The sequence below is a fragment of the Anguilla anguilla genome, chromosome 15 (genome assembly GCF_013347855.1).
Source record: "Anguilla anguilla isolate fAngAng1 chromosome 15, fAngAng1.pri, whole genome shotgun sequence".
NCBI lineage: Eukaryota > Metazoa > Chordata > Actinopteri > Anguilliformes > Anguillidae > Anguilla > Anguilla anguilla.
The window spans coordinates 28,598,657-28,623,345 of record NC_049215.1 but is presented as its reverse complement, the minus strand read 5'-3'; the positions used below and the strand labels follow the sequence as shown (position 1 = coordinate 28,623,345).

Genomic DNA, 24,689 nt, shown 5'->3' with positions numbered 1-24,689 from the left:
AGTTGGCTTATAATTTTCAATTTATTTTCATAATTAAATTATTAAAGCTAATTATTAACGGTAGATATATCCGACCAATCCGTGTGGTGTTTGGTTGCTTGGTGTAGTACAAGCGGGAAGTATGGCGGCGACAGAGTGGCAATTTGAAGGAGCCCATCCAAAAATGGCGCAGTTTGAAGGTACAGCGCTGGCTAATGTTTAATAATTTCATATTTTACGGATCTGAACTGTATTTTATCCTCTGAACTTATATTTACTGCTTGTAACTGAGAAACATCATGTAAGTTCAAGCACACTTTTGTTTTGAAATATGCAGGAGCTATTTCAGAGCGCTGCAATATGGGTTATGTAGTTCCACTGGATACGCCTCATACAATTTCCTTATTATTAACAGTCAAATAAAAACTACAGTTTCCAGCATATCACACAGAACCATGGTGACAGTTACTGTTGCAGGCGACAGGTCAGTGCATCGACAATATTGCAGATGTTGCCAGCATCACACATAAGTTGTAGCCTAAAGCTAGGTAATACTATAAAACAAAATATATTCTACGAGTGTCTTTGTCCTGTTTTTTTTTTAGCGATCTAGTAAACTGTTAAATATATACAGCGCATAATTTGTTTTAAGGTGTAACCAGATAGCCGCCTTTCCCGCATTAGCGAGAACAAAAAGCAAGGAATGACAGACATTACATCTTCTAGCTGCGAGGATACTAGCCAGCTAGCTAATGGGTTTGTCGGATACGTCTAGGTTGGTTACCCTTTACTACTGACTACCTAGCTATCTGGCATAGTTAGCTTTAGGTAGCAATAGGCTCCAAGGTAGTTTATAATAATTCTGATTTAAGAAATCGACATAATTTGAGGGAAAATGGGCGTACCGAGTCTGACGTTGGACACCAACGGTAAGTTGTAACGTAATTGTCACCTAACTGTTATTGTTATAATCGAACATGGCTAACTGTCAGTGGATATTGGTGCGAAAGGTTAGCTATTGTCGCTATACGTTATGCATTAGAAAACCAGCAAAACAATGATACAACGGCATTCTATATATGTATATATTGTGTATGTGTGGGTTGGGGGGGTTGGGTTAAAGTGGAAGCATATAATGTATTCACACATCCACGGTGGAAATGATGTTAATGTTTTTATGTGTTATACTGTATGCAGGGTCAATGGTGGACCTGTCAGGCCAGGGCCTCCAGAAACTGGAGCCAAACTTCCCCTGTCCAGCAGATACTCACACACTCATTCTGGACCGAAATCACATCATCAAGCTGGAGCACCTGGAGAAAAGCCACAGGCTCCAGCAGGTACCACTCACTTCATGTCTTAATTTACTGGACAGATGGGTCTAAGTCATTCAAGAGTCAGCGCCCATTGATTCATCACAAATAAACAGTGTCGCCTCAAAGACACCTGATGTTATATTTTAAAGAATAAAAATGAGAAAATGGTGTGCAGACAAGGAACAGAGTAACATATTGTAAGTTTCATGTTGTATACATATGAAGTTCATACTCAGTGTAAGATCAGTGGCAGAAATGCAGACCCTTAATTGCCATCATGACTCTTTTAAGTTGCACTATATGCAAACATCTGCTATATATGGTTAAAAATATTTAAAAAAAAAAAAAAAAAAGTAATTAAGGTTTGCTATCTATAATGCACAAAAGAGTTAAGACTATGGAGGACTAGGCTACAGCTGTATATTACAGGAGTCAGTTTGTTCCCGATGGGATTAAACCCATTTACCGTAAGACAAACAGTATTCCCAAAACACATTTCTGTATGTCTTGTAACACTGTCAGCAATTTACGTGCACTCACACTGGGAAACCTTCTCTTTTTTCTGTGCCAGCTGTCAGTTGCCAGTAACCGGCTGGTGCGCATGATGGGAGTTTCACAGCTTACTTCACTTAAGGTTTTGAATCTGCCCAACAACAGCATTGGCTACATTGAGGGCCTGAAAGAACTGGTGCACCTGGAGTGGCTCAACCTGGCTGGGAACAATATAAAGGTAACAACAGTCCGCAGTCTGCTTGGGGCTATGGAAACAGGAATATTATTCACAAATATATGTGCATAACCTTAATCCTCCACTATTTTCCTACTGGCTTTCCAAAATGGAAAGCCCTTCTACTTAGCTGGGATCAAGGGTAAACAGTGAAATTTTGGAGAAACTTTACAGCTTTTCTTCACAATTAAGTTTGGAAGTGCAGCCAGTGTTATGTTACATAGTCCAATTTGCCGCACAACCTCTTCTGGGCTCAGACAAATGAGGCAAGACCGTGAGTGAGTGAGTGAGTGAAACCCTGAGTTTCCCTCAAACATGGTCACTACACCCCCCCGTTCTCTGAGATATAGCTTGCAGGCATCACCCAGAATGATCATGAACATGAGGCCTGGGTGATGTCACAATTATTGGGAATGCAGTGGGCTGAAATGGGCGTGGACTCTGGGTAGCGTCACTCTTACGGTGGCACAAGTTTGCGTAATGTCAGACTGACATGGGTGTGGACTCTCTTTGAAGGTCATGGAGCAGCTCAACACCTGTGTGGCCCTCCAACATCTAGATCTGTCTGACAACAACATCTCCCAGATCGGTGACCTGACCAAGCTCTCTGCCTTAAAGGTGAGAGAGGCCTGTGCTGGTTGGACAGCACCGATGTGTGTGTTAATGGGAGTTACACTGGTGTTGGATTTTGATTGGTTCTGACCCTGGCAGACACTTCTCCTCCACGGGAACATCGTCACCACGCTGCGCGCTGTCCCCGCCTTCCTGCCCTCGCGGCTGACCATCCTCTCCCTCGCGGAGAATGAGATCAGAGATCTCAACGAGGTAACGTCCTCCTCCTCTGACCGGCTTCCTCTTCACTGTCGCACACATCTTCATATCTTCTCTCCTTTCATCTCTCTACTCCTGCCTTCTGCTTCACTCTCATCCCTCTCGTCTTCTCCTTACCTTGGTCCTGCACTCACCCATCTCTGAGCTCCCCGCTCTGACCTCACCCACCTCAGACTACTCTTCTCTGATCACTTTCCCATAAATCATAAGCTCAAGGTTAGCCGTGAACTCAGTGTATTCTCTTCCTCTGTCTCTCTCTCTTATCTGCTGGACAACATAGGTATCTTACCTGGCACCTCTGCTTGACTTGGAGCAACTGTCAATCATGAGTAACCCCTGTGTCATGGCAACGCCCTCTCTGCCTGGATATGACTATCGCCCATATATTGTGAGCTGGTGTTTGAGCCTGAAGGTCTTGGACGGATATGTGGTGTCGCAGAAGGAGGGGTGAGTGTAACGCACGGAGTCTGTTCAGCCCTGTGCAATTACCCATAATCACCCTCTGCGTCTGCACAAGAGAATGATTCTGTTTTTCACTCCCGCTTTGAGTCTACTGCACGTCTCATTGTTGCACTCTCAGGTCTGTACATTCTGTTATTCACTCGTAGCGGGAATCTAATTGGAGACGGAAGGGAGGCCTCAGATTACTTTGCATGCATTAAGTCTTATCTCGTTGTCAGGCTGATCAATCTTATTTTGATTTGCTTTAATCCTTTATTGTATATCCCCACTGTCCATTACACTGAACCAATCTATTGCAACTGAAAGCTCCACTCAAGAGAAGCTACTTACAGACTTCGCTACCATATCTGAAATCTCTACACAGCTTAGATGTGCTCAGTTTCAGTGTGCTCCCGGGTTTGTAAGTACCCCCCTGTCTGCCCCGTTGCCCCCCCCGCCCCGCCCCCCCCCACCCCCGTGTGCAGGCTGAAGGCAGAGTGGCTCTACAGCCAGGGCAAAGGTCGCTCTTACAGACCAGGGCAGCATGTGCAGCTGGTCCAGTACCTGGCCTCCGTCTGCCCCCTGACCTCCTCTTCCGCACTGCAGTCCGCTGAGGACGCCAAGTTGGAGAAAATCCTGAACAAGCAGAGGTAGGAGGCTGGCCAGTCTGCTCCAAAGCAGGCATTCGAGATTGGTCATTTAGAGTCACAGTAATCCTCATCACGCAGCCCAATGATTGGCTCTCACACACATATTACACTTATCTCAAGACCACCTGAATTTAGCTGAAAGATTGCCAGTGTACATCCCATAGACCAGGGGTACTCAAATCTGGCCCTCACGGTCAGTTTTCCATGCTGATTTTCTTTTCCACCCGATAGTTAATTGGTTGACTAATGCCACTGATATGCCATAGATTTACCTCGCCTGGTCTTCCAGTCCTGATTACCTGATTAGAGGGGAAGAATGAAAACCCTTGAGGGCCAAATTTGAGTATCCCTGCCATAGGCATACATGCAGCTGGAAACAGCCCAGAGACCGTCTGCAGTTATCTACTGGCACAGCGGACCCAATCCCAAACCGAACGAACAGGGACTCAGTTACCATGACAACACAAAGAGTAAGAGCCCTGGGGGCGCAAGGTATATTAGCTCTGCGTCTGAGCAATTGAGCGTTGCCAGGTCTGCGGTGGGGCGTCAGCACTCTGCAGAGTGCAGTGCCATGATGGGTTTGTGTGCCTGATTCTCCAGGCTGCACCAAAGACAGCTGCTCCAGCAAACCAGGAGGGAGGCCTCCCCCAGCCCGCCCCGCCCCACGCAGCTGGACGTGGAGCAGCTCCACCCCTGCCACGCCCTTCCGGGCGGAGTCAGCAACAGGCCAGGCACACCTGAGGCTCCTGCACTCATCAAGCACACAGGTACGAGAACAGGCAGCTAGTGCTGAAAAACAACACCCTGTTACATCACTATAACCCAAAAGACACCTTGTCACTCACCACGTCCCTGAAGGCCCGTGTGTGCGCGTGACTCCCTCTCCCTGTACACCCCCCTGCTGTTGCTTCCAGATCCTGGGGTGCAGGTGAACAGCTGGCTGGGTAGCGATCACTCCTACGCGGCGCCCCTGGCTGGCCGCACCCCCCCGTCGCACGGCGAGCCCCTTTACCTGGAGGACGTGCAGACGGACGAGGACAGGCTCCACTGCAGCCTGCTGTGCTCCGAGTCCACCTTCCTGTACCCCTCCCCCCCCCAAGCGCCGGCGCACGCAGCGCAGTCCGACAGCGAGGAGGAGACGTACGAGCCGGACTCCCTGGCCCCCGACGCCCCCCAGGAGCCGCGGCGCGTCGCTGACGGGACCGCCGGCCTCCCGCTCGCGCCCCGCGACGCGCCCCAGGCGGCCGGGCAGGACCCGCAGGCAGACGGGGGGCGCCGTTCGCTGACAGACGGACCCTCGCTGCAGACGGACGGAGAGCTGGTCCCGGGGGCGTGCTCGGACTGCGCCGTGCTGGAGGCGGAGCCCCAGCAGGAAGAGGAAGTGGTGGCGCGGTGTAACGGGGCGGGGCTCGGCGCGGGGCTCGGCGCGGGGCTCGGCGATGGGAACGCGGCGGCCGCGGTGCGGATCCAGGCCTGGTGGCGAGGCCTCTCCACCCGCCGGTTCCACCCGCTGGCCAAGGAGGTGCGCTCAGAGATCCGGCTGCGCAGGATGCAGGAGCACATCGTCTACCTGTCTGCAGAGATGGAGCGGTACGGCCCGCACACTCTCCTTTCCTCTCACCCCACACACACCTGGCCTGCTACACCACCCCACACACACCTGGCCTGCTACACCACCCCACACACACCTGGCCTGCTACACCACCCCACACACACCTGGCCTGCTACACCACCCCACACACACCTGGCCTGCTACACCACCCCACACACACCTGGCCTGCTACACCACCCCACACACACCTGCCCAGCTACACCTCCTCACTCACATTTGGAACAAGCGTTCTCTGCTATTCCCAACCAACAATGTTTGAAAGTTGGATTTAGAAAATGTGTGCTACCTAATTAGGCTGTAAAATTATTAAATGAATAACAAAAATAAAACTTACACCTCATGTGAATGCAACTGAATGAGCGAATGAAACTTGGAGCAGATTACACAGTACTAATGAGAGAGAGGGTGCTCACTGTACACTGCTGTTGCTTCAGATTGACCTTACCATGCACACGGTCAGGCCAGAGTACACACTGACCCAGCAATGAGATATTTCTTCAGATTGTAGAGAGAAGCCATGGGTCCTATGCATAAAAACAACAATGTCTCATAACCCACAACACTGAGATATGCCCAGGCCTGAAAGAGTAACACCAAATGAGTGGACCTTGAAGTGGTTGTGAGGTTACACAGTAAGAGTGCCAGGCGCCAGATCTTGTGGCACAGTCTGTAGAGTGTCCGACTTTCAACCCATACACACATCCCCTCATTCAACCGGAGTATGGTTCCCCTCCACGGTATCTACTGTACTGTACTCTATCTGTAACCCTCTCCTCTTCCCCCCGTATGAATAAAGAGGAAAAAGTACATAAAGAGGGGACACTGTCTGATCTCTTTTAAAAAAAAAAAAAGAAGGAAAAAATCAAAAGATGTTCAATACATGAACAGCCAGAGCTGAGAACGCTTGTGCTCAAACCTCTGTGTGACGTGTGTCTAGCCCCCGTGTATTAACCCATTTCCCTAAATAATACAGCAGCTCATATTAACCCTATTTCCCATGTCTTCCTACCGAACACGACTGACCTGAACTGGCGTGTGGCGGCCGGGCTGTACAGGATGCAGAGAGAGCAGGAGGAGGAACGGCTGCAGAGGCTGGTGCAGGAGGAAGCGGTGCGCTTCTTATGGACGCAGGTGAGCGTCTCCGTCCGTCCGTCCGTCCGTCCGTCCGTCACGCCCACCTGCGCATGGCGCAGACGCAGGGTGACGGTCTCGCTCGCACCTGACTCCCTCTCTTCCTCCCTGCAGCTGCAGTCGGTGTTGGAGTGGCAGCGGTCTGTGCAGGAGCAGCTGCAGGGCGCGTCTCGGTCACAGCTCAGCGGACAGCGCCCCCTGCAGGCCGCGGCTGCGAGCACCCTAAACCCGGCCTGCAGCGAGGCCTCCTTCCCCGACTCCGGCTTCCAGTCCACAGGCGACCCGCAGGGGGCGCTGGAGGACAGCCTCTGCAGCGGGACGGGAGAGTCTGTGGAGACGGTGCGGGCTGGCAGGGGGGGCGGGGCGGCCACGGAGGTCGGGGAGGGCGCGGGGGCCGACAGCCAGGACAGTAGTCTCCTGCAGCAGTACCTCTCCTCTGTACAGCAGCTGGAGGAGGCCGAGGAGGGGGCCAGCGACCGAACAGGAACACCCCTGGCACCCTCCCCTATCCCAGAACTGGCAGTGCGTGACTCCCCCTCCGGCGTGAACAGGAACGAGGAAACGGAACGGCAAAAGATACTTCTAGAGGCTGGAATATGAGGCCTGGCGTATCACACGTACACACGTATACCCTAACACACACACAGTATAAATATGTACATCTCTCATATGCAAACTATGCTACCTGAAGTGCAAGGTACATGAACACACAAAGTCAACAACTGTAGGACAGAACTGTACAAATATATAGACAATATAACAGACTTAATATATAATGTAAACCAGGCATTTGAGTTTGTACGGAAAGCCAGGCCATCTTCTGCTAGTATCAGCAGCTGTGGTGCATGCTGGGTAGAACAGCCTGCAGGCTTGTAACCAATCCCACTGGCTTAGCCTGCTGTCTGTACTCACCATAGTCTGGCTCTTTTAATTATTTGTTGATCTTACGAAGCCTATGTAAACCAGACTAGAGCGCAGTTGCGGTTTTAGCTCTTAGTTTTGGCTTACCTTGGCTTTTCGAGGTTTAAACTCATTTTCATGTTTGTTGGCTACCTTGCTTTTGCAGATGCGTGTCAGGTTGATCCATCCATGCCTCTTCTCCAGCAGATCCAGTTCCTCAGCTGGGTAGAGTTTTTAGTTTCATAGCAGTAAAACAAGGAATGCTGATTTCCATAATCCTGTATACAGCATCTGTATTGTCTTCTCTCAACACAATTTGTGTTTTATGTTTCAGTTTATATTAAAGATTGACCGATTTTTTAATTAACACGTTGTGAATATCCCTCTGTTAAGTAAAATGGTGTTCTGTAGACTCGCAGTAGCGACGCCAACCATTCCACTGGTTTTTTTCCCAGAGGCAAGGACATTTTTAACTGGTTTCATCTGTTTAATGTCTAATTAAATTATGAATCAATAAAATACAGTTTTAGGTGTGATGTTCTCTACTCAAAATCTAGAAATAGACAGCAGACCTGACCATTTGCATTGTGAAATCAAAAACTACCAATTATTGGAATTATTAGCAGGGCTGCTGTTGTGGGGGATAACTGGGTATGTTGTCCTGGGCCCTGGACTTGGGGGGGGAGGTTAAGGGTCTGTGAATTTCAACCCGCAGCCCTGAATATTAGTGGTGGTAGTAGTAGTTGTAGTAATAGTAGTTGGAGTAGTGGAAGAGAAATATTGGTAGAAGCCATAACTATTTCTCTGTTTTTGCAGGGGCGGGTAATATATATATATATATATATATATATATATAAATATTTTTATTATTATTATTAATAATAATAATAATAATAATAATAATAATATATTATAAAATATTATATTTGGGACATTGCAAGGAAATATCAGCCCACTAAAACCATGCAATGCAAAACAAGTGAATGTGTAAATGTGTGTTGCTAGGGGGCCAGAGGTCTTCGGGGAAAACGTACTTAAGCCCACTTCCCATCTTACAGTTGATTCCATATATTATCATTTTTAAAAGAACTATGGGCACTGGTTTGGAGGTAGTGGGTCAAGCAATACCAGAATAAGGCAGAGGCTATAATGGTACCACAGGTCTTATGACATGGTTATTTTTGGCTGATCGAGTTAACTAGTGTTTGCTGTTAAAACCACTGCATTGAGGAACCATAGATTTCAACATATTCTCACTTGCTTGACCAACAATTTAACTTCTTCAGCGATGTTGCATCTGCAGGCTATTGAAATGGGGATTTTTTTAGCCTGGTCTGGCACTATTGAGGGTTTTCCTGAGAATTATGTTCTATAAATGAGGTACATTGTCTCTGTCCTCAGTAATATCTAACAGTAATATCTGATTGTTTACAATTGGAACACAAAATATTTTTGTATTTCAAGGGTGGACTCCAAAATGTAACTGAATGGTGTGACATAGATGTTAAAACAGTCCATTATATTATAAAATATTATATTTGGGACAGTCCAAAAAGCAATCAGAACTATGACTAATTAATTAGACTCAAAATGTGTTTTGAAAATTTTTCATGATTTTAGGAGAAAGAGCCTAAATGATAATGCTTTGGGCTTCTGTAGATTTAGGAGGAGAGGTTTAAATGGTGAGTTGATGTGTACAGACAGATGTGCACACTGCGACTTCGGCTCTTTCAGAGACATTTGCTTAATTGTGACTGGTTACGCCCTTAGTATTCCTTCTTGACCTTAAATAATTTGTCATTGTGTTTACCTTGCCGATTAGTTTGTTGTAGCTAATAAACCGATGAACAGTTAACCAGAACAACGGGTGCCGTGGATTCGGACTGAACTGGAAAGGGTTAACTTAGGGTAGTCACTAGCCTTGGCTACGTCACTGCACCGGATATCATCACAGCTGCTTTATATTTTGATGCCTGCCTGCTACCCTGGTATAATCATAATACAAGTCTGCAGAGTATGGGTACTGTAAGAAAACTGATACATTCTGAGCTTCGTACAAATTGAAGCAGGTACTGCATGTAATAGGCTATACGTAATCCATGGCACGTGAACTAACTTAGCTATGTGTTTATATAACCACCGTGGTGTTACCAGTTAATGCGAGTCGTTCATTTAAGTAGCCTATATTCCTGGAAAGCCCCTCTTGGACTCCAGCGTTGACTTGGCTGTTTCACCGTAGGACTGCATACTGTACGTAAGTTATCCTAATCAAATTGCAACCTCCGTTTAACTCGAGCTGTATTTTAGAATGAAGTGGCGACACCGGGTTCATTTTCTTAAATGAACAAACCAATGTCAACTAATGTAACCAATTTAGCCAGCTGAGCTTTCTAATCTTGCTAGCTTGTGGAAACGCCGCAGTAAATGATAAGATGACTCCTGCGAGGCCAGTTTACACAAAGATCGTGGCCAGACAAAGGTTCCAGAAGTAGGCTATAGTCTAATCATTCGTGATTAGACACGAATGTCGATGTAACGTTCTCGTAAAATTGCTTATTACAGCGAAGGGTCCCTGACTTGTTTACGTTTTTGTTTACATTCTGGACAGATGTTACCGAAAGCGAATCGTAAAGGTTATCCATGCAGGACCTTCGACACAATTTCTTGGTGTTTTGCCGTTTTCCGACTCCCCTGCAAGTGAATCCGCACGTCAAGCTGTCACCATGCTATGAATTAAAAGTTAAACGATAATACTGTGTATTGCGGTGACATCGAAGCCGAACCTTATGTAGAAAAGCTTGGAGTATTAAGACCGTTAGCCTTTGGGAAATATTTCAGAGCTGTCAATATTATGGGCCAATAAAATTATGTATCCAGATAAGTAACTTCGATATAGACATGATAAGCCTTGCAGTCATGTTGAAGAGGGTCATGTGGAAGTGTGGGTTTCATTTTTTTCATTCTATTCTGTCTTTCCATGTTCCCCTAGTTTTTTTTCTTGGGTGGCCAGTTCCTGTTGTCAGGAAGATAAAGAATGTCAACACACTATCAACATGGGGACAGCAGACTGTGACTCTGGCTTACATGATGGCAGCGGGATCCAGTGAGACTGTCGACGATGTGGGGAAATCTGCCCAAGTACACACCTTTGTTCCTGGTACTGGCAGTGTCAGGACTCATCTTATTGCTCCGCAACATACACACCTTGGAGGTAAGGTAGGGGATGGGAGGGCAGACTCGACGGAGGCTGTGGGGGTTTGCGTGTTGATCAAACGGGATGTACGTGTAAACGGGCGTACCTGAGAGCGGTGAACCCATGTGTCATGTCCCTCAACCTTTGCCGCAGTGGCGGTCGAAAGGAGTACCTGGTGTAGTCCTGTCCGCGTAGCTTTGAACGTACCCTTCACATGCATTTTGATGTAGACCCACCCTCCTGTTTCTAGCCCAGGGATGAAGTCTTCAGGGTCCTCCCTTTGGGCTGCTGTGACCTGTGAAGATGCGTGAGCTGATGCCTTAGACCAGTGGTAACCATCCCTGTTCCTGGACATCTACCGTCCTGAAGGATGTCATTCCAACTCTTTAAAAAAAAAAAAAAAAAAAAAACACACTTCATTCAAAAGCTAGAGATCTCGTTAAGCTGCTAATTAGTAGAGTCAGGTGTGCCAAATTAGGGATGAAATGAAAACCTACAGGATGGTAGCCCTCCAGGGACAGAGTTAGTTACCACTATCATAGACAAACGCAGTAAATAATTCACCATCCCTTGTTACACAACAGCCACGTTTGCAGATGCCTGCCCTCACTTTCGAGTGGCCCTTATGTAAACGGCACTTATAGTTAAGTGCAACTAAACAGGGGGAGTCATTAGGAGAAACATTCTTCATTAAAAAATGAAGGCTAGAGGAAGAGGGAGAAACTGCACCACAGATTTCATTTTCATCTGGAGCCACAGCCAAAGTAAAATAATAAATATATACAAAAGTGCCCAAACACAAAATGTGCAGCAGAATTTAATAGCCAGTTACAGTACAAACAATCCTCAGAAGTGCATTTTTGGTTGCAACCCCCCAAACGCACACACTGAGTCAACCACCACAAATACATTCTCAGCCTGTGGGAAACACTGGAGGAGTGGTTCCTGGAATCCAATTAATGGCACAATTGTACAGCTGATGAGGAGAAATCCGATATTGCCCGGTTCTTACTGAAAACCTTGCTCAGATCAGCATACTCAGGGGGTACTTGAGAGGGATTTGGGGAAACTGGGTGTCGGGATTAGGAGAGTTGAGCGGCAGACAGGTAGTTTGACAGGATGATCCCCAATCCATCAGGTTGCCGGTGGACCAGTCAAAATGAGGACTGTGGTGAATTAACCAGGGGTACCAAGAATTAACCAGGGGTAACCAAGAATGGACGTTACCCAAGCCAATGGGCCTGCCATCCCGGGCTCGCACAAGTAGGGGGCATCCTATGTTTGGTGTAGGGGATTCCCCAAAGATGTGCCAGGCTAGAATGAAGAAAACCACATGTTCAGAAAGGCCTGAACTGTGCAACGCTGGTTTCACTCGGAGAAGGTGGCAGGCAGGAGAACAGTCGTAACCGTAGGCCTGGGAGTGGTGGTCAGGCTTGACAGGATTTTCTGAGCCCTGGTTTTTCCCCTCAGCGCTGGGCAGGCTGCTCGGAAATTCCTTGGGGCTCCCCGGTACAGGCAGCATCCTTCCTGCATCCTCCGGTCACGCTCCTGCTGGGTCAGTCTGGGCTGTCCTAACGGTACAGGAACTTGGGTCAACCCTGCTGGGCTAGGGACAACTGATGAACTGGGGGGCTGGGGTTGGGTGATGAGACGTCAGCTCTCCTCTCCACTCTCCTAGCAGATTGTCAGTGCGAATGGCCAGGGTTAACGAGAGACTCTAGGTTGTCCTCTAGGTGAGGGAAAGCCAGTCGGAGAATCGTGGACTATCGAGTTCCACACGCTCGTAGCCGACAGCAGGTGGAATCCTGAGGTCCTCATCTCTGTCCTTCCACACAAGGATTCCACACTCAGGATTCCACCTGCTCTCGGCTGCGAGCGCGTGGAACTTGATGTTCCACCACACCCCCATGGTCCCTGGCAGAGGACCAACAGGACACTCAAGAAACCGCAAACATGTTTGTTTTTCCTTTTCCTCGGTTTTGTTATTTTGTCACGCGCATACAGCATTAAGAACAGATTGGTTAACTGATGTTAAAACACCCGGCCACTCTTACAAGATGTATTTTATATGACTGTGTTGACATTTCTGTTTTACAGTCCTTATGAAAATAAATGGCTAGTGTCACAATCACGTGTGGTTAAGATGTTAATACTGTGGAAGAGCTCCTCCCCATCATAGTGTGAACGTTCAAAAACCTGAACAAGGAGAGGTACAACCTGCCTCTGCAGCCATAGACAGCAACTTTAGCGTTGTGGGCTAGGCACATCAGAGCTCCAACACAGTGAGTTCTCCAAGTTGTGGTATGTAGAACATGCAGTCTACCCCTGCAGCCATATATATATATAATATATATTTAGACATTGGGTGGTGAACTAGGCTTCATGGAGCCTCAACACATGGAGCTCACAAACCACCGCAGACAGAAGTCACAGTCACAGACGTATATCAATTATCAAGAACGGATTACCGCCAAACTCCTGAATCCTGAAGACGGTCTCATTTCAGCAGTACAATTAAATTAACAATTAGTTCTTTTTATCCCATTACTATTTCATTGACAGCCAGAAAGACATCGTCCAGTACAGTCTGGAAGGTTGTAGGAAAAAAAGCCCTTGTGTACTGTACATACTGTACTGCGGTCTTGCCAAGTGTAGATGGAGAGGCGCACCGGTGAGAGCAAATAGCAGGTCCTGTCGGTGACGCCAACTTTTGAGACATCAAAAGTTTGTGTGAGGCAAAAAAAAACTGTTGATAATCAGGTTCTTTATTCAGCAGTAGGGGAGTCAGTTCAGTTCGCACAAAAAGACTGACTCCCACTGAGGGGCTGGCCCTCTGGGCATTTAATTTATATAATTCATGTCACATTATTAATTTGCATTAAGCATTAGCAGTGTTTTCCACAGGTCTGTATATACAGTTAAATGCTAAAGTAAAAAAGGGGGCAGGGCCGGCACTCTCTTCCCATCGCAGTTGTTCCTTTTTTAATTCTAAATGACTAATATTATTTTGCCATTTGCGTCTGATTGGGAAGACCTGTTTCACAATGACACCACAGTTATGAAAGTTACTGCACTGGTCTTTGCTTTATATCTCTGCTGTGCCAATATTTATTATCTGTGGATCAGTTCCTTGTTTGTATTGTAGGTTTTATAGGTAAAGGGGACTACTGCACAATCACAGTTCTGCTCACAAGTGCTGGAATCAAAACATTAAATTTAAAAAAGGACACAGAAGCGCTGAATGAAGGTTTTTGCCTGAAAGCTTAGTTCTTTATTAAACACTTGTAAAATTTGAAATGTAGGAAATGTGGTTGTCCTTCTTTTTCAACTTATTGTATGTTTTATGAATTCTGACTTTGACCCTCAAGCCAGAAAGCTGCTAGAATTGCATTGCTGTTTGTTTCTTGTTTGCTAGAAAGAGGTTTTCTTTTTTGGATTGTCAATTTTTTTGGCATTTTTTCTTCTTTTTTATTTTTTTCCCCATTCTGACCCACGGGGTGCAGGCACAGTGGCAAAATAAGGGTGGGGGTCTCTTTTCCGTCCTGTATTTCATGGTGAATTCACCAGCCATTTGCATTCTTGCTTGTTGGACTGTGAACTCAACCTAACTGTAAAAACGTTGGCTTTGGTCCCACTCTGCCTCACCCCCCCCCCCCCCCCCCAACAGAAGTTCAACTGTCGGACTATTTCGGCACTCCATCAGCTCCAGAGCAAGCTGGACTCAGCCCTCAGGTCCACGGGCCTGCTGCAGCTGGACCGGAACCGGAGTTACTGCGGTTCCCAGGGGCCCGAGCTGTCCGCTGACGAGGCCGCGGAAGAGCGCCACCTGCTGGAGTCCGTGGCCTGGCCGGAGCCGCGGCTGTCCGCCGCGCCCTTCCAGCAGAGCAGCGATCCCAGCAGGAGCTTCTTCGTAATCCTGTCGCCGGGCGGGGAGTGGCGCGTGGGCGGCCAGCTGGAGGCGCTGGTGCACATGCACGACTTCCACGGCCAGCCCAAGCGCCACGGCGGCGACTTCCTGCTGGCCCGCCTGCTGTCGCCCGAGCTGCGGGCGGGCGTGGCCGGCCGCGTGGTGGACCACCAGAACGGCTTCTACTCGGTGCTCTTTTGGCTGCCCTGGGCGGGGCCGGCGCAGGTGGAGGTGACGCTGGTGCACCCCAGCGAGGCCGTGCAGGTGCTGCGGCGGCTGCGGGAGGAGAGGCCCGACCGCGTCTACTTCAAGAGCCTCTTCCGCTCCGGCTACTTCTCCGAGACCACCGTCTGCAACCTGTGCCTGCCTCCCCACCAGCCGCTGTGCAACTACACCGACCACCACACGGGGGAGCCCTGGTTCTGCTACAAGCCCAAGCTGCTGGACTGCGACACGCGGATGAACCACTTCAAGGGAGGCTACGAGAAGGACCTGCTCACCAGCCAGGAGGCATTGTTCTTTCAGAGGTGAATAACCTGGGCGAAGGCCGGTTGGGGTGGGCGAACGCTTGCATTGATTTCCAGTTCAGGACCAAGACCAGTTCAGAACTTGTAAATGGAAGTGAAAGGAAAAATTCACCAAAAACAAAGAAATTAAAAGACGTGTAGTGCCATGGTTTATAAAGTAGCGATCCTAAATGTTAAATGACACGTGTTGACAAATTTGAGAGGAACACCACTCTTGAATGTGCAATTGTACAGAATCAATCATACATTTTGCGCAGGTTGTTCTCCTCTGTCAGTTGAGCGAGTAGACGTGTCAATACAATGTTCCTCTTTTAAACTTCACCTCGAAAGACAATGAATGCAGTTATTTTTGCATTTCATTTGCCTCAACCTCCCATAGTTCATTGTCGTCAGTTTGTACATGATGTCAATGAGATATTGGTGAAACCCTGGATGCTGCTTTTGCCAGGCACAACAAAAGATTGGGTTTTGAAGTGTTATGTGTTCATAACTGAACGTTAAGGGACTTAAACTCCCATTATGAGAATGCATTTGACCTCATTCACAAAACTTGTGAATCATTCTTACTTATTTTCTTACTTCTTACTTCTACTTCTTCTTTTGTTCTTAAAAATGTTCCTATGTAAAACCAGTATGGGATTCATGACACACACAAAGGTGCAGACCTTTGTTTTTGTGCATATCCCAGGTGTATGAGATGAATACGATTGCACATAGAATTTAGTCAGCATTTATGCGATTATCGTAAGGAAGATTAGCTGCACACTGTGTATTGCTAATGGGGATCCTAAATAAATAAATAAGGAAGCGGCCACTAACAAATGCAGTTAAGAAAAAAAAAATATGAATGCCGAAATGTTCGTGGAAACATTCTTACACGCAGTTTTAGATCAAATATGATCGGACAAGTTTTGTGAATGAGGTCCATTGAATGTTTCATGCTTTACTGTGCTTCCTACAACCTGTCTGTACCATTTTATGCTCAGTAATGTTCCAGAATGTTCTCCCTCCCGGAGTGGAGAAGAGGACTACAGTGTATTGTATAAAGCACAGTATTCATATTATTCTTTTTTTCCCCCCAGTATAAGCTCAGCTGCCCTTGCGAACACAGCTGCTCATCTGCAGATTTTTACGAGCAGTGAGTGGCCAGCGGTGTACCCCAGCGAACACAGAACGTTCTCACGATGTTGCTGATATGCAGTGGTGATCTTATAACGTTGACAAAACATTCCAGTGACATTGTGAGAACATTTAGTGTTAGCTGGGACATTACCAGTCTGCTGTTGTACTGAGGGACTACAATCAGCCCATGAGTAAAACATCTGATCATTCACAGACAGTGTACCAATGCCAACTATAACAAAAGTTGCAAACTGGCAAGCATAAGGTACACAGCAGCAGGAGAGACATTTTTAATACTAGTTTTTTTTCCTGTGAGAAAGCTTATGGGTTTATATAATTGTTCTATAAACAGCACGGCACTGTGGACAGTAAAAGCACACGTGATAGGTTGAAATAAACAGGCAGCTCGATATAAGCAGATGGGAATTTGTGTCCTGGTAGTGCTCTGGGCACTTTAATACCTTAAAAGGCAGCATTCAGTGACTGCACTCCCTACTGTCGCCACTCCCAGAGTGTGTCGCCCCCGACAGCTGCAGTTTTGCAGGCCGCTGCATGTTAGGTTCCCCAGCCGGCTGTGGAACAATGAGCATGTTTTTAAAGGCAGCGTCTGAGCAGCCCAGAAGAACACTTTAGGTGGTAACGGACATTCTGCGACTGGCACGCTTCCACCAGAAGCGGAGAGTAGCGGTACCAAAGCATGTGTCGGTTAGCGCCTGAAGCGTCACGTGTTTTTAAAGGCAGTTTCTGAACATGCTTAACAATCCTGGCACATTGTTTTTAATGAAATTTTTGTTAGCGTCACAATTGGTTTCATTTTTATTATCACCGCTGCATGTGCTGCTAGCAGTCTCTAAATGGTTTTAAGTACTTTTTCCGAAGTCTCTTTAATGAAAAGAACTATTTCTCTTGGGGAAATCTTATTTACTGTAGCATTTTTAGTTTTGTTGCGATCCTGTTTTTACGATCAAAGTGTCCTCTGTCCTCAGCCCCGCCCACTCACATCCGTTTTATATTGTTTAATAGCTGTCGCTGTTGAGGAAAAGCGGATTCTAGGTTGACTCTGGTTTTTGAACGAGCACTGTCAGCCTGTCGTTCTCCCACAGAGGCCATTTAGTTCCAGTGGCAGGATTTTGTCTTGCTACCAAGCAACACTCCATAAAGTATTTAAGCTATTTCCGAGAATGCATTAATATCGAGATATGTATTGTATATCACCAGAAAGCTTAAAAATATCAAGATGTTATTTTTTAGCCATATCGCCCAGCCCTAATGTTACAAGGAGTTACGATGTTTGTACGTGTGTGTGTTCGCATGTGCGCGTGTGTGTGCGTGCGTGCGCGTGCGTGCGTGCGTGCATGTGTTGCATGAGAGGAGAGAACGAGATGTGTGCGCTGTTCAGACTCTCGCATTAAGCTGACGTGTAGAAGCGGCCTGTTCACCGTGACAGATGAGCACGCCGGTATTCCGGGCGGCGTCCTGCCGTGGCATGGTGCGCTCTCACTGAGTCTGTGCGAAAGGGACACAAACCAGACGCCGCTCGGCAGGGCCGTTTTTTCTCAAAATGGGATTACGGCTCCTTCGATTTCCGAATGTCAGACAAAGGAGATTATCTCCAGTTCCAATGTTTTACCGTCGCCAAACTGTATAAATACATTTTTAAAACTATTTGATTTGCAGAGTGTTGTATAACATGGGGATCTCCATCAGTCAAGAACACCCAGTGCTCTTGCTATTGATAGGGGGCTGATGGAACTCATCCTGCCAGGGCTCTACACGTAGAATTCTACCAGGACCCGCTTCAGCCAATCAGAGGTGCACATGTGTATTGGCAACAGGGTACCATTTGTACTTCTACGCAGAAGTAGGACACGGAAGCAGAGCATACAGACCGCTGTGTTATACAGCATGTTGTTTGATGAAGCGTCCTAACTGAAAGCATTGTGTCTCCGCTCAGTGCCTTTCTCTGGTCTAGATTTATTCTGACTGCAACAAAACCACATGACCGTAGCTGCCCATAGCATCATCTCACGGGGGAAGGTTACGAGTCACACTCCCAACCCATTATCCCCACTTCATAATGCAAGCTGCTCTTCTGTCATGTAGCTTCCCATGGTTTTATATCCATCTTTTTTTTTTTTCCATTCTCTCTCATGTGGACACACACACACATACAAACACACACACTGTGTCAACTGGATGTGTGTGGTGCCCTGTTTAACATTTTCTAAAATGTTTCCTCCTTCTGTTTCAGTGATGTAAATATTAAGGTTCCAATACAGGCTTCAGGGCCAAACCATGTGACTGTGCTGCCAGACAGAAACGGTAAGGTAAACATGCTTTCTGGATATCTTTAACACTCTATATTCATACAGTGACTTTCCAAATGAGTCATATAATCTGCAGCAAACTTGCGTTCTGAAAGTGAAGCTGTAAGCTACTTTATTAAACCTGGTTTTGATGGAAGTCATACCCCTGTGAGGTTAAGTGTGCGTATGTTTGTCTCTGTGGATGGATCATTTTTCTTCCTTTAATTTCATCAACATCCACTGACTAGATTGATGCTAACTTGACAGAGATAATGAATTTGAATACTAAATGCATGTTGTCTACTTAAGTTCAAAGACACATTTCAGTTGAATTTAATAAACTAAACTAATGTTGTGTGATGTTAGTGACTACTTTTTATAAAACCACGGTCATCAGCATCCACAAACCCAATGACTCAATTTATGACAATGTCTTGTCCAGCAGTGTCCTGCTTTTTACAAATAAAATCTGCTAAACTGCAAGTGCTAATAACTGACAAATGAATAAGGCCAATGTTACGGTTTCAAAAGAAATGCTACCTTTGATTGATTTTGCCATTCTTCTAAAAAATAAAAGAAATGAAATTGTTTGGCTACTACTTTTTTTACATCCTCACTTTTGACAGTGCTGCTGTGTAACACTAAATGTATGGCAGATCACATGACTGCAATTAAATATCAGGGTATTAAAAAAGAACAAAAAAAACATGTAATCATATTAAAGTCAGATCAAAGGGGGTACGCATGCCATCATGAATTTCTTCTGGAATGGAGCAAGTTATCCTGAATCCAGCAGGGGGAGACATTATTTCAGAAAACTAGAGAAGCTGAATTATTAGGCTGTGTCATTCCAAATCGGGGGGGGGGGGGGGGGGGGGGGGCAATTGGATGTACTCAGCCCCACATTGGGCTCCAAATTCTTTTTAAAAAATAAAAAGATACGGGGTAAAACTCAAGGCCCATGGCTTGCGGTCACTTGAGTGAGAGCCTTGGTCACTAGAATATGGTACACGTGGATGAATACATGCCTAGTGATGGCCAGGTCTTTGCCACCCTACGTACAAATGCTCGTATGAGGACAGCGGGCAGCAGAAACTCAGAACTCTTTTGAGTGCGACTGGAAGGATGCGGAGGAGAGCGCGACGCTTTGTGGCTCACGTTTACCGTCTGGCCCGCAGAGAACCCGGAGACGAAGAGGAGCGCGAATGCGGACGCGACCACGTTCAGGCCATCCGGGTTCTACTATCTAGGCGCGTGGCAGGTGGTGGGCGGGGTCCCCATACAGCAGTTCAACGACACCTCGGCCATCACCGACTGTCTTCGGGGGAAGGTGGTCAACATATATGGGGACTCTACTGCGCGCCAGTGGTTCGAGTACCTCAGCGCGTTCGTTCCAGGTTAGCGCCTGTCCTTAGCCGCCGCTGCAGACCCTTTCTGTGCATGCCATAAACCTGTCTGGTACCTGCCGTAAGGGAAACTGCTTTGGGCACAGAAGCCTCCGCTGTGCGGAAGATGAGAACACACACACACACGCACGCACGCACACACACACACACGCACGCACACAGACACGCACACGCACACAGAGTCAAGCATATGTGCTCTTCCCACACACACACGCACGCACACAGAGTCAAGCATATGTGCTCTGCCCGCCCACACACACACACACACACACACACACGCACGCACACAGAGTCAAGCATATGTGCTCTGCCCACACACACACGCACGCACACAGAGTCAAGCATATGTGCTCTGCTCACACACACACACACATACATGCACACATTCAAGCATATTGGCACTGCATGCACTGTGCACACACACACACACGCACCCACCCTTATGCAGTTTGTTTGAGCAGAGTTCAGAGCTATGTACACATTATAATGAATCATGGAGCTCAGGTGTGCATCACCCTCAAAGTGCAAAGAGGACATTTGAAAGTTTCTTCCTAGCTTCACGGAGACACGCACACACACAGCGATCTTTGCTATGAGGAAGCTGGGAAATGCATGTGGCAGCATCAGTTTCATTTAAAATAACACACCACATACCGCGGTGGTGTGATAACCATCATGTATTCCTTGAATGCCGATCTGTTCACCTGTTTATTAGAAAGGTATTGTTGGCTTGCCTGGTATTTTGTAGCTCAGGTGCTGAAGGGAAACTATAATATAAATAAATGCTCCCGTGCACTTTCTCTTTCCAATACAGCCTACTGTCTGCCTAATTTTCACTACTTGATCACCATTTTGGCTTGTGAGTGTCAGTCTCCAGTAAATGTATAATTTTTTCCCAAATAAATGTTCGCCCCAGTCCTCGTGTCTTCCCCCTTGTTTGATCATCCGTTCTCTTCACATTGCCACACACTGACACACTACATGGCCAAAAGTATGTGGACACCTGACATCCAACATCTCATCCCAAATTATGGGCATGAATGTGGTCCACCCTTTGCTGCTATAACAACCTCCACTCTTCTGGGAAGGCTTTATACTAAATGTTAGAGCACTCCTGCAGGGATTTGCTTCCATTCAGCCAGAAGACCATTAGTGAGGTCGGGCACTGATTGGACGTTTAGGCCTGGCTCGCAGTTAGCTTTCCAAACGATTCCAAAGATGTTGGATGGGGTTCAGGTCAGGGCTCTGTGTCAAGGTCTTCCGCACTGTTTTCATTTCTTATGGACCTTGCTGTGCGCCTGGGGGCATTGTCATGCTGAAACCCGGGAAGGGCCTTCACCAAATGGTCGGTGAAGCACAGAATCCTCTACAACGTGATTGTATGCTGTAGCATTAAGATTTGCCTTCACTGGAACTAAGGGGCCCAAACCATGAAAAAAGCCCCAGCCCAAGCGGTGTCCTGATACTTCTGGTCACCCACTGCTAGCTGGGTATGGGTATATGCCATGCAATAATGAATGAAGACTGAGGCCTACGTAAATTAGACTTTTTTTTTTTTGTTCTTCCCTCTCACAGACCTGAAGGAGTTTAACCTGCGGAGCCCGAAGAACGTGGGCCCGTTCATGGCGGTGGACAGCGAGCACAACATCCTGGTGAGGTACCGCTGCCACGGGCCGCCCATCCGCTTCACCACGGTGGCGGCCAGCGAGCTGCGCTACGTGGCCAACGAGCTGGAGGGCCTGCGGGGCGGGCGGGACACGGTGGTGGTGGTGAGCGTCTGGTCGCACTTCAGCACCTTCCCCGTGGAGGTGTACATCCGCCGGCTGCGCAACATCCGCCGGGCCGTCCTGCGGCTGCTGGACCGCGCCCCCGACACGCTGGTGTTCGTGCGCACCGCCAACCTGCAGGCGCTGGACCCGGAGGTCAGCCTCTACAACAGCGACTGGTACTCGCTGCAGCTGGACGCCGTGCTGCGCGCCATGTTCCGCGGCCTGCCCGTGGTCCTGGTGGACGCCTGGGAGATGACGCTCGCCCGCGGCCTCCCGCACGCCCTCCACCCGCCGCCCGACATAGTCAAGAACATGATCAACGTCTTCCTCTCGCACGTCTGCCCGAAAAGGAGGAGCCAGTGAAGTGGCGGGGCGGGGCGTCGCGTGGCGTGGGTTGGGTTGGGTGGGGCTTGAACTGGATGCTGTGTGCCAATAGGTTATTGTGGGGGCTCCAGTGCTGCCCTGGCAGCTGGTCATTAGCGGATGACGGATCGCTGTGGAAGTGCGTCTGTTCCGATCGTGGAACATATCCCCATGCCTGTGACATCACCCACCTCAGTGTTCTCTTCTCAGCCAATCAGAAACCAGTATTAGAGTTACGTCAGACTTGGGCCTGAAGCCTCATTCTGAAGCCATGCAGACATGTGCGTATGTAGCCAAAAATAATTTTGAAAAATGTAGACGAATGCCAGTTTTAATAATCATACTCAGTGTGCATATGCAAATTCTAACTGATCTTTGTACCTGTGCTTTTAGGATGATTTAATGAAGGGTTTAAGGTCAAGGCCAGAGTTTCTGGTGGGTTGTACTATTTGAACAGAGCGGGGGGGGAAGGATAAGCGGGAGACTCCCATTCCTGGAATGGTACACCCCTCTGCACCATTTTTCATATTCTGAATACACCCTGGCAGAAATTGCATCTCCAAAGCAGATTCAGTATATTCAAAATGTATTTATATATTGAATATTAAACTATGAAGTGGAATATCAAATGATTTTGATTTGATTTTTGATTTGATTTGAATGTGAAATTATGATTGTTACATAACATATGGACATAAGCACAGAACCCACATTTGACTTTTGCAAATTATGTATGCGACTATAATAAACATTAAACACGGATGTTTTATAGTACTTCTGCTACAATACTGTATACTGATAGAATGAATATACATTTCTCCACTGTAAAATTATTGTTTGTCATTGTCTGATATTATAACATATATGTACGGTTTTCTTTTGCAAATTGGGCATTTTTATCCACCAGTTTGTGTTATTGTCACGGTAATTTGTAAAGGAATGTTGACTCAATCAAATGAAATAAACTGCAATTGTATTCCCTCCAAACGATACTCTTGACTCAATCTTCATTTACATTCTAAGCCATACAGAGTCGCAAACCCACACCACATCCTCATTCTAGAGGCAAGGAGTCGCCTCTTATCAACTGATTATTAAAGCAAACTGTTCAGAAGTAAAATGACACAAAAGTTTGTGATGAATTATGGAGAAGATTAATCACAACATATAAACAGAAGTTTTGATAGTGATCCAACTGTTGTCTTAATTTCACGATTCAGTAAAATAGTGAAATTATTTGGTCTTATCTTTATCGATGGCCATATAAAAGTTCTTTTAACTTTTTTTCCCCCGTCTATTTCACAACACTATGGTGAGCTCCATAATATTTGGGACAGACATATACCCATGAAGCCATTTGCCCCAACCATTAAGGTTCCCTGAAATGGGGGGGCTATGTATAATAAGTGTTGTAATTACTCATGGTGAAACCTACGTGTACAAAAATATCCTTTAATAAAAGCTGAGAATCTGCACCTTAACCACATTGGAAATCTAAAATTGAGGAGTACAGAGCCAAATCAAGAAAAATAAGTCTGTGTCCCAAACATTATGGAGTTCACTGATATGTCCAAATGCTTGAACTCTGGTGTCCTACAATATGAATTACTGGCAACCAGTGTTGTTATAGTTGATTATGGCCCCGTACAGACAGACTAATTGTGTATAATAATATTATAGGTATACAGGTATACAGTATTTGGAACCTACTGCAGAATATACAGTGCATGTGTACATGAACAAACCAATATGGATTAATCTGTAACAGATGAGATCACCCAGCAGCAACAACTCTTTAACTACAGCAACATTGGTGGTGTTCCTTAGTGTGTTGACATTTATATTTTTCTGACCCAACGTGTTACAGCAAGCTTTCTATTCAAAGCCCGAAACAACTTTACACCCATTATATCTGTGACTACATTACGGACACTCGTTTCCAGTTAGCATTTTAAAAATGTTATTTCATACAGCACAACCAAATAGCTTGTATACAGTTGTGGTTCATAGAAACCACCCCAAACTACAGCTTTCCCTTTATGTGTTAAATATACGCAGATTACATATATTTTTTCTACAGTAAAATGCATTAAGCAGGCATCGGTGGAAAAGTAGCCTACTTTTATACTGCTGGCCTGGTTATTGCCCAGCGCCCTGATTGGACTGTGTTGAGAGGCCCAGTCTCTACAAAATGGGAGGTGTATATGTACATGATGTATTATTTCATCTCGCATACTATGTCTTTTTTTTTTAAAAACAAGGAAATAACAAAAGATCAGAGGTCAGTCACTGTTGGTCCGCCCTGGTCACATAAAACCGATTTAACCTAGATTTATTTATTTCTTTATTTATTTGAATGATTTAAGACTAAGCCGTTCAAAAGCGAGATAACAGGACACTTTCTGACAGAATAGGCTACAGTTGATTTCCTGTACCGAATTCAGCCTTTACGAAAACACAGATTATTAAACAAAGTGAATTATAAATATTATGAATAATAAGTACGCTA

General features: G+C 46.5%; 2 protein-coding genes across 6 annotated transcripts; both read left to right on the top strand.

Annotated features, from left to right (window-relative positions):
- The first annotated feature begins 35 nt into the window (after positions 1 to 35).
- Positions 36 to 7,954, top strand: cep97 (centrosomal protein 97). Of its 3 annotated transcripts, none has more exons than XM_035392724.1 (11): positions 36 to 179; positions 1,177 to 1,319; positions 1,867 to 2,025; positions 2,539 to 2,640; positions 2,734 to 2,847; positions 3,134 to 3,300; positions 3,780 to 3,944; positions 4,545 to 4,711; positions 4,859 to 5,534; positions 6,612 to 6,687; positions 6,802 to 7,954. In XM_035392724.1, exons 1-11 carry the CDS (start codon positions 122 to 124, stop codon positions 7,285 to 7,287), a joined length of 2,313 nt encoding a protein of 770 aa, XP_035248615.1. In that variant the 5' UTR covers positions 36 to 121; the 3' UTR covers positions 7,288 to 7,954. The 3 variants fall into 3 exon arrangements, with proteins under 3 accessions (XP_035248615.1, XP_035248617.1, XP_035248616.1); XM_035392726.1 differs by lacking the exon at positions 36 to 179 and adding an exon at positions 380 to 463; XM_035392725.1 differs by lacking the exon at positions 36 to 179 and adding an exon at positions 470 to 908.
- Positions 7,955 to 9,499: 1,545 nt separating this feature from the next.
- Positions 9,500 to 23,172, top strand: nxpe3 (neurexophilin and PC-esterase domain family, member 3). 3 transcript variants are annotated; one of them, XM_035394128.1, is made up of 7 exons: positions 9,500 to 9,837; positions 10,577 to 10,798; positions 12,251 to 12,357; positions 14,448 to 15,214; positions 18,588 to 18,658; positions 19,821 to 20,039; positions 21,624 to 23,172. In XM_035394128.1, the coding sequence occupies exons 2-7, from the start codon at positions 10,672 to 10,674 to the stop codon at positions 22,178 to 22,180; spliced, it is 1,848 nt and encodes a 615-aa protein (XP_035250019.1). In that variant the 5' UTR covers positions 9,500 to 9,837; positions 10,577 to 10,671; the 3' UTR covers positions 22,181 to 23,172. The 3 variants fall into 3 exon arrangements, with proteins under 3 accessions (XP_035250019.1, XP_035250020.1, XP_035250021.1); XM_035394129.1 differs by having other exon boundaries at positions 9,500 to 9,843; XM_035394130.1 differs by lacking the exons at positions 9,500 to 9,837; positions 12,251 to 12,357.
- The last annotated feature ends 1,517 nt before the right edge of the window (positions 23,173 to 24,689 follow it).